The 13,893-nt window shown below is 47.0% G+C and overlaps 1 protein-coding gene across 3 annotated transcripts in view; it reads left to right on the forward strand.

Annotated features, from left to right (window-relative positions):
• Positions 1–3,557: 3,557 nt before the first annotated feature.
• The window catches only part of VTCN1 (V-set domain containing T cell activation inhibitor 1), a 68,770-nt gene continuing 58,434 nt past the window's right edge, over positions 3,558–13,893 (forward strand). For all 3 annotated transcript variants that reach the window (XM_014480209.2, XM_070367424.1, XM_070367425.1), the window contains exon 1: positions 3,558–3,692. In XM_014480209.2, the coding sequence (XP_014335695.2) occupies positions 3,661–3,692 (32 nt within the window). In that variant the 5' untranslated portion in view covers positions 3,558–3,660. The remainder of the gene's footprint in view (positions 3,693–13,893) is intronic.

Consider the following 13,893-nt stretch of genomic DNA (forward strand, 5'->3'; position numbering starts at 1 on the left):
GGTGTAGCCACCATGGAAAACAGTATGGAGGTTCCTTACAAAACTAAAAATAGAACTACCATATGATCCAGCAACCGCACTGGGCATATATCCGGAGAAAACTCTGATTCAAAAACATACATGCACCTCCATGTTCATAGCAGCACTAATCACAATAGCCAAGACACGGAAGCAACTTAAATGTCCATTGACAGAGGAATGGATAAGGAAGATGCGGGCACCGGTACCCTCTGAATACTACTCAGATATAAAAAGAATGGAATAATGCCATTTGCAGCAACATGGACGGACCTAGAGATTATCATACTAAGTGAAGTAAGTCAGACTGAGAAAGACAACTATTAATATCATATGATATCACTGATTTGTGGAATCTTTTTTTAAAAAATGATACAAATGACTTTATTTACAAAACAAATACAGACGTAAAAAATACAAACCTATGGTTACAAAAGAGGGGAGAGGGGAAGGATAAATTAGGAATTTGGGATGAACAGATATACACCACTATATGTAAAACAAATAACCAACAAGGCCCTACTATATAGCTGCTGCTGCTATTCAGTTGCTAAAATGTGTCTGATTCTTTTCGACCCCGTGAACTGTATACCGCCAGGCTCCTCTGTCCATGGGATTCTCCGGGCAAGCATACTGGAGTGGGTTGCCATTTCCTCCTCCAGGGGATCTCCCCAACCCAGGGATTGAACCCACATCTCTTGCTTGGCAGGTGGATTCTTTCCCACTGAGCCACCGGGGAAGCCCAACACTAGATAGCACAGGAAACTATTTAATATCTTGTAACAACCTATAGTGAAAAAAAAAAATATATATATATAACTGAATCACCTCGCTATACACCAGAAATTAACACAACAATGTAAATCAACTATACTCCAATTTTTTTAAAAAGGCTAGAGAGAAAAAATATGTAAGAAATGAAAACGAAGCTCTTCTCACTGTTAAACTGCCCCTCTCCTCTGCTGTCTTCTCTCCGCCACCGGGTTCTTTCTTCCTTTCCCAGCTGTGTTCCGTGCTTACTCCAGCAAATTCTGCACCTACCCTGGACTCATTCTGCTGAAGTCCTGGGGCATCTTTAGCCCAAAATAAACACAGTCAGCCAACCTGTAGTTGGTGAACCAGCCAGTCCGTGGATGCTTCCTATCCAGGGTGCCCCTCCGGAGGGGATGGAGCGGGTGCAGGAAGCAATACAGAGAGAGTGAGCTTTGGGCCCTAGATTTCTGTCTTGTTGGAAATCTGAGTGCTGGATGAAAGGTCAGAGACCAGATTTTTTTTTAATATAAATTTATTTATTTTAATTGGAGGCTAACTACTTTACAATATTGTATTGGTTTTGCCATACATTGACATGAATCTGCCACGAGTGTGCATGTGTTCCCCATCCTGACCCTCTCTCCCACCTCCCTCTCCCCATCCCATCCCTCTGGGTCATCCCAGTGCACCAGCCCTGAGCATCCTGTATCATGTATCGAACCTGGACTGGTGATTCATTTCACATATGATAATATACATGTTTCAATGCCATTCTCCCAAATCATCCCACCCTCACCCTCTCCCACAGAGTCCAAAAGACTGTTCTATACATCTGTGTCTCTTTTGCTGACTTGCATGCAGGGTTATCATTACCATCTTTCTAAATTCCATATATATGCGTTAGTATACTGTATTGGTGTTTTCCTTTCTGGCTTACTTCACTCTGTATAACAGGCTCCAGTTTCATCCACCTCATTAGAACTGATTCAAATGTATTCTTTTTAATGGCTGAGTAATACTCCATTGTGTATATGTACCACAGCTTTCTTATCCATTCATCTACTGATGGACATCTAGGTTGCTTCCATGTCCTGGCTATTATAAACAGTGCTGTGATGAACACTGGGGTACACGTGTCTCTTTCCCTCCTGGTTTCCTCAGTGTGTATGCCCAGCAGTGGGATTGCTGGGTCATATGGCAGTTCTATTTCCAGTTTTTTAAGGAATCTCCACACTGTTCTCCATAGTAGCTGTACTAGTTTGTATTCCCACCACCAGTGTAAGAGGGTTACATTTCCCCACACCCTCTCCAGCATTTATAGCTTGTAGACTTTTGGATCGTAGCCATTCTGACTGGCGTGAAATGGTACCTCACTGTGGTTTTGATTTGCATTTCTCTGAAAATGAGAGATGTTGAGCATCTTTTCGTGTGTTTATTAGCCATCTATATGTCTTCTTTGGAGAAATGTCTTTTTAGTTCTTTGGCCCATTTTTTTGATTGGGTCATTTATTTTTCTGGAATTGAGCTGCAGGAGTTGCTTGTATATTTTTGAGATTAATTGTCAGTTGCTTCATTTGCTGTTATTTTCTCCCATTCTGAAGGCTGCCTTTTCATCTTGCTTATAGTTTCTTTTGTTATGCAGAAGCTTTTAATTTTAATTAGGTCCCATTTGTTTATTTTTGCTTTTATTTCCAATATTCTGGGAGGTGGGTCATAGAAGATCCTGCTGTGATGTCTGTCGGAGAGTGTTTTGCCTATGTTCTCCTCTAGGAGTTTTATAGTTTCTGGCCTTACATTTAGATCTTTAATCCATTTTGAGTTTATTTTTGTGTATGATGTTAGAAAGTGTTCTAATTTCATTCTTTTACAAGTGGTTGACCAGTTTTCCAAGCACCACTTGTTAAAGAGATTGTCTTTTCTCCATTGTATATTCTTGCCTCCTTTGTCAAAGATAAGGTGTCCATAGGTATGTGGATTTATCTTTGGGCTTTCTATTTTGTTCCATGGAGTGGGTCTCTCAAGAGACCAGATTTTCTAACCCACTCACCCGACAGCAACTGGAGAAGGAAATGGCAACCCACTCCAGTATTCTTGCCTGGAGAAACACATGGACAGAGGAGCCTAGTGGGCTACAGTCCATGGGGTCACAAAGAGTCCAACGCAACTAAGCGACTATCACTCACCCAACAATAATGTCTAGAGAGCGTAAATTCCCTGTCGTTTTGGCGTCTCAAACTAGTTGTTTCAGGGGTGAGGCAGGACCTCTCACCATTTAACTGAGGGATCTGCTCACCCAGCAGCGCAGTGTCAGGGGCCCCAAGGTGAACTCCATCTCGAGTGACAGACTCTCACTTTGTCATCTGCGCTCACAGCGTTCTGAGATCCCTCGGCATGAACCCCCTCCATGAAAGATCCCACCAGGGATGACCCAGCCTCTGTCTGAGCATCAGCCACACAGGAGGAGCTCCCAGCCTCCCGCTTCCTGGTACAGACCTGCCACTCTGAGCCACTCCTATCTGTTCTTGGGTGGAGACGCACTCTCCCCGGAGCGCTCCCTCTGCAGAGTCAGAAGAGATGTATGTGAAGCAGGGGGCCTGGGAAGCCTTTCCTTCCCACTCTCTCCCCTGGGTCAAGGCTTGGCAAGGTGGCTCTGTGTGCGCCAGACCTCCCTGGCTGGGATGAGCAGCCTCTTGCCTGCAGGCACTTCTGCAGAGCAGCGCTGCTTCCTCATACCTGAGCTGTGCAAGGCAGCACCGACCACTCCCGGCTGAACCCACTATTTAAGGCCAGCGCACCCCAGCTGGCTGTGAGTCACGGCACTAGGAGGGCAGTGGCAGCTCCACTCACCCCAGCTTCCAGCGCCCTGCAGGAAGGGACCCTTCCCCCGCCATGGCTTCCCTGGGGCAGGTCATCTTCTGGAGGTAGTGCTCTCCTCTCTCTTTACAGGTGCAGAGAACCGGGGTGAGGTCTTCCAGGGCTGCTGAAGACTGCTGGGCCATCCCATAGGTCCCCACCGGTACCCTTATCTGATCCAGCATTGGGCTGGCATGAGCCTGGCCAGATAAGAGCTTAAGAGAATTGGATTTAACATCACACCCAGGCCACTCAAAGCCCCTATTCAGGGTCAGATTGGTTTTCTGCCATGGAGGGAGGGCTGGCACCTGACGGCTCTAGACCAAGGAGTGTGGTGCCAGGCTGGGACAGTAAGGCTCTTGTGGGGGCGCTAAGTAGGATGGCATGGGGCTGCTTGTTGGGGTGGGAGGGAATCTATGACTGATGATGGCTGGGGTGCAGGGGGGGACCCTCTATAAGCCCCCAGGATGAAGGAGGTGAGCATGCTTTGACTTTTCTGTGAGTGTGACTTCTCAGTACTGCTGAGTTATTCACACCAACATCCTTCCTCCACTCTGGCTCCAGGGTGGGGTCCCTAGTTTTCCTGGGGGCTCCTTGGAGAGGAGACCCGTGCTGCTGCTGCTGAGAAAACAAACCTTTGTGAAAGGCCAGAGTCAGCCCACCCTAGGGCCTGGGATGGGACAGGGGAAGGACATAAAGCAACAGCAGCAAGAGGAGCTTGTGACCCTGGAAACTGCAGTTGGGCAGGTCCATCAGCAGAGCTGAGAGGATGGAGGAGGAGGATTGATAGAATGAGCCCAGCTGCCCGGAGATGAAGGAAGCCCCATCTCTTACCTCCTGCTCCTCTCACAGAGCTCCCTTTAGTTGCCTGTTTATCCGTCAGGCCGTTGCTTACCTTTCCAGAAGGAAAGAGATGGAAAGTGAAGGAAGAGTTTTCCTGAAACGGTTGGTGATTCACCTTTGGTCACAACTTGTGACGATGTTTAAGAGGACTGGTGGATGTTGGTTCTAGGGGTTGTTTGTGTCTTTTCCAGTGAAAGGAAAAGCAGAGAGGGAGGGAGGAAGTTTTAACTTCAGATTAACAGTGAAGTTTCTGAAAAGACTGAGAGAATGTTACTTCTTAGAGACAGCCTAGAAAACTCCCTCACAGGTGTCCCCCTGAAGCCGCCAGTCCTGAGTTAGGGCCTGGGGGCGCTCAGGGTGGCCGCATGGCTGTTGGGCCGTGTTCCCCTTCCTGTGTCTGCGAGGACACCCTGCTCCCTTCCATTTGGACTTTTCTGCCCCCAGTGAGGATGTCCCAAGAAGCACCTACGTCAGAGGACCTAGCGTTTTGCCAGTACCTTCTTTCTCTGTGCCCTGGGCAAGGTGCCTCACCGTGGCCTCCTGTAATCCTCACCACAGCCTGTGAGGGTTCATGATCACCTCAGAGGGGTTAAGTCACGTTCTCAAGGCCACAGAGCCTGGGAGGGGCAGGGCCGCGTTGGAATCCACCCTACCCGACTCCGAAACCCAAGTTCTGTCCCCAGTGTCACGCTTGACTCCACTCCCTGCCCAGTGCCCCCTTCCTACCTCTCCCTCCCACCACCCCCTTCCTAGCTTCCACTGAAACACTCCTCATGCAACAAGTGGGTCTGTTGTTCCCAGGAAGAATGTGTGGGCTTTCTAATAATACATTACAACCAGCCTGACTGGTTTTTCAGGAGGATTAGCAGGAGGTGGGTGTTCAAAATGCAGATCCCACCCTTCAGAGACCCACTGGAATCCACAGAGGCTCCTCTTGTTGACCCCAGCATGCCTTGGCAGTTCTTTGTGCTCTTCAGTTGCAGAAGCAGTGAGGAGCCAGCGGGGTGGCTGAATCTGTGCAAACAGGTCCCTGGGAAGAGGGTCGATGGCAGGCTGGGTGGGGAGCAGGGGTCTGGAGGGCTCTGCCCTCTTTCTTTGCCATAATTTCCTTAATTCATACTCACACCTTTACTGAGATTGGTGGTATGGGAGAGTTCATGAGAGGATCTGCCATCCTCTGTGGACCCAGTGGATTATTTCCTTAAATAATTACCAGAGAGCTTACTACCTTCAAAACTCATGCTCAGGATGCAGGGGGATGGAATGCTGGTGTGCAGGTTCTACTGGGCCTGACCTCCATGGGACATTTAGAAGCTCTGTGGTCAGAATTCTCTTCCCCCTTTCCCTTCACAGTCGTCAGTGGGAGCAGACCTCACCCAAGGAACATTTTGTTTCAGCTTTTTTAAAGTAAAGTATAATCCATGTACAATATTACATGTTACAGATGCACAATATGGTGACTCACAATTTTTAAAGATTATATATGAGCTTTCTTGGTAGCTCAAATGGTAAAGACTCTGCCCACAATGTGGGAGATCCCAGTTCAGATCCTGAGTCAGGAAGATCCCCGGGAGAAAAGAATGGCAACCCACTCCAATATTCTTGCCTGGAGAATCCCATGGACAGAGGAGCCTGGTGGGCTACAGTCCATGGGGTTGCAAAGAATCAGACATGACTGAGCAACTTATACACACACACACACACTCACACTCAATTTATAGTTACTATAAAATATTGCATATATTCTCCGTGTGGTACAATATAACCTTGTGGTTTATTCATTTTGTACATAATAGTTTGCACCTCTTAGGATCCGATCCCTCTATTTCCCCTCCTCTGTACCCTCTCCCTATTGGTAACCCCTAGTTTGTTCTCTAGATCTGTGAGTCTGACTCTTCATTTTATTCACTAGTTCATTGTATTTTTAGATTCCACACATAAGTGGCATCATACACTATTTGTTTTTCTCTGTCTGACTTATTTCAGCATAATGCCCTATAAATCCATCCTTGTTGCTGCATATGGCAAAAGCGTCATTCTCTGCTATTGCTGAGTAGTACGCCATCGTATCTGAACACCACATCTTCTTTATCCGTTCATCTATAGATGGACGTTTCTGTTCTTCCCATGTCTTGGCTATTGTGAATAGGGCTGCTACGACACAGGGGTGCATGTATCTTTTTGAATTACAGTTTTGTCCAGATACGCCTAGGAGTGGGATTGCTCGATCATACAGCTGCTTTATTTTTAGTTTCTTGAGGAACCTCCATACTGTTTTCCATGGTGGTTTCACCAATTTACATTCCCACCAACAATGTAGGAGGTTTCCCTTTTTCTCCACGTCCTCTCTGGCACTTGTTATGTGTAGACTTTTTAAAAATGGCCATTCTGACCAGTGTGAAGTGGTACCTCATTGTAGTTTTGATTTGCATTTCTCTAATAATTAGTGATGTTGATCATCTTTTTATGTGCCTATTGGCCATCTGTATATCTTCTTTGGAGAAATGTCTGTTTAGTTCTGCCTATTTTTCAATTGGATTGCCTGTTTTTTTGATGTTGAATTGTATGAGCTGTTTATATATGTTAAATAGTAATCCCTTATCCATCATATCATTTGCAAATATTTTCTCCAATTCAGTAGACTGTCTTTTAATTTTGCTGATGGTTTCCTTTGCTATGCAAAAGCTTTTAAATTTATTTAGGTCCCATTTGTTTACTTTTGCTTTTATTTCCTTTGCTTTAGGAGACAGATCTAAAAAAATATTGTTGCAATGTATTTTAAAAGGTGTTCTGCCTATATTTTCCTCTAGAAGTTGTATAGTATTTGGTCTTACATTTAGGTCTTTAATTCAATTTATTTTTGGGTATGGTATTAGAGAATGCTCTAATTTCATTCTTTGACATGCAGCTGTACAGTTTTTCCAGGACCACTTATTGAAGAGATTGTCTTTTCTCCATTGTATATTCTTAGCTCTTTGTTGCTGGTTAATTGACCATAAGTTCAACCCATGGCAGAGAAGGCAATGGCACCCCACTCCAGTACTCTTGCCTGGAAAATCCCATGGACGGAGGAGCCTGGTAGGCTGTAGTCCATGGGGTCGCACAGAGTCGGACATGACTGAAGCAACTTAGCAGCAGCAGCAGCAGCAACCCATGGTGGGTCTTCACTGGAAGCTCAACAGTAAAGAATCTGCCTGCAATGCAGGAGACATGTAGGAGTTCGGGTTCGATCCCTGGGTCAGGAAGATCCCCTGGAGTAGGAAATGTTAACCTGCTCCAGTATTTTTGCTTGGAAAATTCCATGGACAGAGGAGCCTGGTGGGCTACAGTCCATGGGATTGCAAAGAGTCAGACACGATTGAGCACGCATGCACTCCCCTTAGGAATCCATGGGTGAAGTAGTGATCCCTTCTCTGAAGGGCTTACATTCAGTCGACAGTATTAACAGAGCACCTACTATGTGCCAAGCACTGTATGAGGCACTAGGTCAAGGGCAGTTAAAACACTGAAAAGATTTTAGGTTAATGGGAAAGAAAGACTCCCAAACAGACAATTACAACCTTCTGTTGATAAGCCATGAGACAGTACAGCAGAATGAAACTGGAGCACTTCCCTAACTTAAGAATTTGGGGAAGGTTTCCTGAGCCAGGTGATGGCTGGGCTAAGTGTTGAGGATTGATTAGCATGATCCAGGTGAAGAAGGATGGGAAGGGGCCTCTAGGCAGAGGGGATAGAGCTGGACAGGATAGGAAAAGATGATAGACTAAAGCTCATGAAGCAGTGTGAGGTGTTGGAAAGCTATAAGCTACTCTGTATCATCATCAGAGCCTGAAGTTTGAGGCAGGGAGTGCTGAGATGAGGCTGGAGAGGCTGAGTCAGGTCATGCTGGGCCTTCATCTAGCAGACTCAGCTGGGAATTTGGTGTGGGTGATGAGGAGCCATCGCAGGTCTCTAGCAGGGGAAACTTGGTGGTTTTCATCTTAGGCAGGTTATTCCAGAGGCAGCGTAGAGGATGAATATGAGGACAGATTGGTAGGGAAATAGGTAAGGAAGATAAGGACCTGAAATTGAGAATGGTAACTGAGGTCCAGGGAAAGGAAACCTAGTTAAGATACATTTAGGATTTAAAATTGGTGGTATTTGGTAAATGAATGGAGGACGGTACAGAATAGGAATGGATGGGAAGGTTGAAGCCTGGAATGACCCCCCATGTTCCTGCATTAGGTACAGTGAGGTGGGAAACAGAGACAAGAGATGAGAATTAGTTAACTTTGGCCCGTGTTGAATTTAAGGTTCCCCTGGGAACCTTAGCTCACCTCTAGATGGTGATGCTCAGTGGACAGCGGAAGCCTTGTGGCTGAAACTGGGAGAATTCAGGGCTGGAGATGTCAGTGTGAGATTCAGAAGTAGGAGGCAGGGAGTAGTCACCTGGAATGTCTTCTAAAGAGAGCCCGTAGAAGAATAGGAGCCAGGGGCTGGGCATGGGAAGCTGAAGAACACCCGTGTTTAAGGGAAGGCAGAGGAAGGTGAGTCAGAAAGAGATGGGAGCAAATGGTGAGAGAGGCAGGATAAAGACCAGGATTGAGGACCTCGTGGATGTCAACAGAGCAGTTTCATGGAGCACCCAGGGTGGTGGTGGTGTCACACAGGCCTGGTGCTGGTGGGGAGATCCAGTCCAGACAAGAATATGGCCTACACTTAGCAGCAGCAGCAGCAGCATTTAGCAGAACTCATGTGGCTTTGTGCAGAAAATGAGGAGGACACACTGCCAAGCAGCTCCTGAGTCCAAATGAGACCAGAAAGAGGCAAGGATCCTTTGAGTCTAGTTTCGTGGGTGCATTGAGCATGAGCAGTGAAGAGAGAAGATCAAATAGCTGTAGCATCTGATTGCTCTCCTTCCAGAAAGCAGAGACGCAAGCTGAAGTCCAAGTGAGGCCCAGTTAGCATGGATTTCAAATTGTCACTCTGCTCCCCCTTCTTCCCTCCTCTCCCCCATCCCTTCCTTCTCTTCTTCCTCCCACCCTGTCTTCCTTCCTTCCTTCTCCCTGGAACTGTCATCTATCCCCTTCTGTCTCTTCTATCTGAAGGGAGTTCTTTGAAGCATCTAAGATTGGGGAAAATCACCAGCCTCGATGGGATTGATGAAGACAAGTCAAAGGAAGGAGGACACGTCAAAGACATGTCTTTCTCCCAGAGGAAGGTGGAAGAAACAGAGAAGGAGGGAGGCTAGAACAAGGAGGCTCAGGGAACTTTGTTCCGAAAGCTTGGTTCCCCATTCCCCACAAGTTTTCAAGCTGGTGGCTGGCTCAGACATACCAGACTTTGATGGCCAGACAAAATAGTGCTTGGCAACATAACAAGTTTGACTACTGAGAAAATCTTACCAAGGCTTGGACTGGGGAGGATGTCATCACAGGCCATGATGACACTTGAAACCCATCAAGATATGAAAAGAGGGGCCCAAGTTTCAGACCCTCTGAACCTAAAAAACCTGAGACTTCGGGGCCCTGAGGGCCCATCCTCTTGAGCTAAATAGAGAGTTGGAAGAAGAGATAAACTGCACATTGAAGATTTAAACAGGAGGTGCCTGTGTTCCCGCCCACACCAGATGTAGGTTTTCTCTTGATCGTGTGGCTCTAGCCCCATCTCCACCTGCTACAAGGCTACCCCTTTCTTTCAGCATTCAGCTCAAGTGCCACTGCCACTGTGACGTCTTCCTGGACTTTTCTTGTTGTTGTTCAGTCGCTCAGTCATGTCTTTGCAACCCCATGGACTGCAGCACGCCAGGCTTCCCTGTCCTTCACCATCTTCCAGAGTTTGCTTTCCCAGGCCTTTCTGCTGCTGCTGCTGCTAAGTCGCTTCAGTCGTGTCCAACTCTGTGCGACCCCATAGATGGCAGCCCACCAGGCTCCCCCGTCCCTGGGATTCTCCAGGCAAGAACACTGGAGTGGGTTGCCATTTCCTTCTCCAATGCATGAAAGTGAAAAGTGAAAGTGAAGTCGCACAGTCGTGTCCGACTCTTCGAGACCCCATGGACTGCAGCCTACCAGGCTCCTCCATCCATGGGATTTTCCAGGCAAGAGTACTGGAGTGGGGTGCCATTGCCTTCTCAGTTGCAATTAATTGTTCCTTATATGTTCGTGGTCGGCCGTGTTGATAAATGTCTGTTCCTGTGCCCATTTCCTTCCCTCTGTGGGGTTGGCTTCTCAAGGGCCTGGCCTTTGTCTTGTCTTTTGCTGTAGGGAGGCAGTGTAGCTCCACGGCTATCCCTCTAGGCTCTGGGATCACACTGCCTGGGTTCAAATCTATGTGCCACCTTGAGTTCTGTGGGCCTCAATTTACCTACCTATGAAATGGGCTGATAATAGAACCTAACTCTTAGAGTTGTGTGAATGACAGGTGACAGTTCTGTGCCTGGCACATCCTAAGAGCTATTGCTAGTCTTTATCTGCAAATCCCCCTACAGTGCTGATACATGGCTATGACATATGCATTCTCGCATACTTTGGATAAGTTGCTACTGGGGTTTCTTAAAGACAGGCCACTCTAACAACACTCTGGGAATATTCAGAGTTTTTCAGCTTCTTGTCTTGAAAAAAAAAGCCCACCCTACTTCTGTTATCTATGAGTCTGAGACAATTCTTCTGCAAACCTGAGGATGGCCAGGGTTTAGAATAACTGCCTGGCTCTGCCAGTATCGAGCATTAAGGTGGCCGAGGTGAGCCTGGAAGGTCCTTGTGTGCACACAGTGTCTAAGTCTTCCCATGAGGCACTGCTCAGGGATTGAGCCACAACCTTCATTGGGCCACTGGAGCTCCAGAGCTATGACCAAGCACCAGATAATGGTTAATTAACTAAACCACCCCATACTCCTAATTATCTCCATTTCAAAGACACAAATGTTGACTCAAGATGACTGCACAATGTCCCCCTGGTCAGCCAATGACAGAACCAACAAGTTCCTACCTAGACCTCTATACTGACTTTGATTAGAAAATTATCTTTGTAGTCAGTTCTGCCTCATTTCCTGCCACTAGAAGAACTCAGCTCATCACCCTCAAAACTCCTCAGAGACCAGAGACCACCAGGGCACTAGAGTTTTCAACCAGCCGAGGAGGGGGCTGGGCCCATAATAGCCTGGGGCCTGTGGTTTATCACCCCTGGGTCTGTGTTCTTCCAGGCGGCTACTCTAGATGAGCGAGTGCAGGAGTAAGAAGTGGTTGAAACTTGGTAAAAATTATATCCTTTCAGAGCCTGAAAATTTAAAAGTCAGTACATCCCCTCATTTTATTGCTGGGATAATAAAAATAAACTGGCAACTTGCCTAAAGGTTGTGCAGTTAAAAATGGGTAGAAGGATGCTCTTTCAATGATTCCATATTGCCCCATGACCCTAGCTAAAAACTGTTAGTTCCCAACTGACCACAATCTACCCAAACATCAAGGATCTAAGAGACCAAAGCTTCACCCCTAATTACCTTTGACGTAGGAAGAAGGGGAAATAACGTTGGTGCTAGAGTTAGCTGCACCTGTGTTCACATTCCAGCTTTCCTCTAGCTGAGTGACGCCACGTTAAGTTACCTAGCCTCTCTGTGTTTTCATTCCTTCAGTAAATTGGAGTTAATAATAGTATCAACCTCACAGTTGTTGTGAAGACTAAATGAGTTGATACATAAAAAGAGTTCAGAGCAGCACCTTGCTCACAGTTAGTAGATAGTGCTGTATGTGTTAGACACCCTTATTCAATGATCCCCTCTTATTGTTTTTACAGAATAGCAAAGTGACTCAGAGGGAGGCAGAGAAATAACCAGGCCTAAAGTAGCAGCTTGGCCTAAGGGTCCTCTGCATCCAGATTCTTCTGGGATTTCAGTGGACTTGAGATACCATCTTCTCTATCCTTGCTCTGTGAGATTCGGGAAAGCGCTTGGCTGCCGAGGGTGGGCACTCTCCCTCCACAGTCAGTATGGTTTCTTGACGGGGCGGGGTGCTGCAGGTAAGAAAGCCAGGTTATATTTCTCTTTATGCTGGCTTTCCACAGTCCCCAGCCCTGTGCCTGGAGTGTTTCAGATTTACTATCACATCACTTTCAAATGTATTCCTACCACTCCCAGCACAGCAGTAATGGGAGAAAGGGCCGGCAGTTTCCTCTCTTTCTTTCTCTGCAGATATAGAATGAGAAATTTCATAGAAGAAAAAGCATGAAAGATTGGAGAAACAGAGCACCCATAAAATGCCGGGTATTGAATTGTCTCTTTTTTGCTTCCTGTGTTGGCTCTTCATTGCGTTCTCCTCTCTCCTCACCTCCCAAAAGGCCATTTCATACCTCTCTCCTCCCCTCAGGCCTCCTGCAAGCCTCCTCCACCCCGCCCTCCGTCCCCAGTCTCAGATGATGATCTTGCTTTATCGTTTACCAAGAAAATGGGAATCATCAGACTCTGACTCCTCCATCTTTTCACTTCTACAGCTGCCTGCCACACTCACCTGCACCCTTTTTCTCTTCCTCCCCTCCTGGTACCAGAGGACAAGCCCAGCTCCAAGCAAAGGGCAAGGCCTCTGCTGCCTGGATCTGTCTCCTCTCATCTGGCCAGCATCCTCACTTCTCCTCTGCTCCTCCAGTATCCATGTCAGCATGCCACCTGCACATCAGTGTTTCTAGCTTAAAAGAAAAGTCCTGAGAGTCAGCCCTACGACCTTGCCAGCTCCCATCCCCTCTCTTTTCCCTTCAGAGCAAACTTGTTGAAAGATGCTCAAAGTTAGTGATCTTATGATTTGCAAGTGTTATAGAGGCAGTGTCAGGGTGTGGCTCCCAGTACAGACTGGACCCTGGCCTGGGAGGCTGGGGTGCAATCCCAGCTCCACCACCTTCCAGCTGTGTGGCCCTGGGCAGGTTCTCTATCCTTTCTGGGCATGAGGTGCTCACTTGTAAAATGGGCATGATGTTAGAATCTACACTGTAAGATTGTGAGACATTTCTGAGTTGATGCCTATAAAGCACTTGGCAGAGAGTGTAAACCATGGGTTGTATTACTATTCCCTCCTCAACTTACTCCATTGGGGTTTTGTCCCCACTGTGCTGAGACATCGCTACTGTCAATGTCTCTAGTGACCTCCACATTGCCAAATCTAATGTCAGCTTCTCTGATCTAATCTTGTCTCCACATCAGTATTCAACACACAATGTCTCATGACCTCCTTCGTGAAATACTTTGTTCTGTGCTTTCCACGACACTACCCTCTCCCTCTGCCCCCAAGACACTGGTCCCACCTCCTAGGGTTGTCCTCTGCCTCTCTATGCCTGGCCTGGTGGTAGCTGCTCTCCTCTGCTGCCCTCACAACTCAAAACCACCACACTCTGCCTCCAGGGAACCCACCTCTGGAATGAGGAGGAAGCCTTTCACTCATTTTATGCATCTGATGATTGACTGTA

This window comes from Bos mutus, chromosome 3, assembly GCF_027580195.1.
Source record: "Bos mutus isolate GX-2022 chromosome 3, NWIPB_WYAK_1.1, whole genome shotgun sequence".
Lineage (NCBI taxonomy): Eukaryota > Metazoa > Chordata > Mammalia > Artiodactyla > Bovidae > Bos > Bos mutus.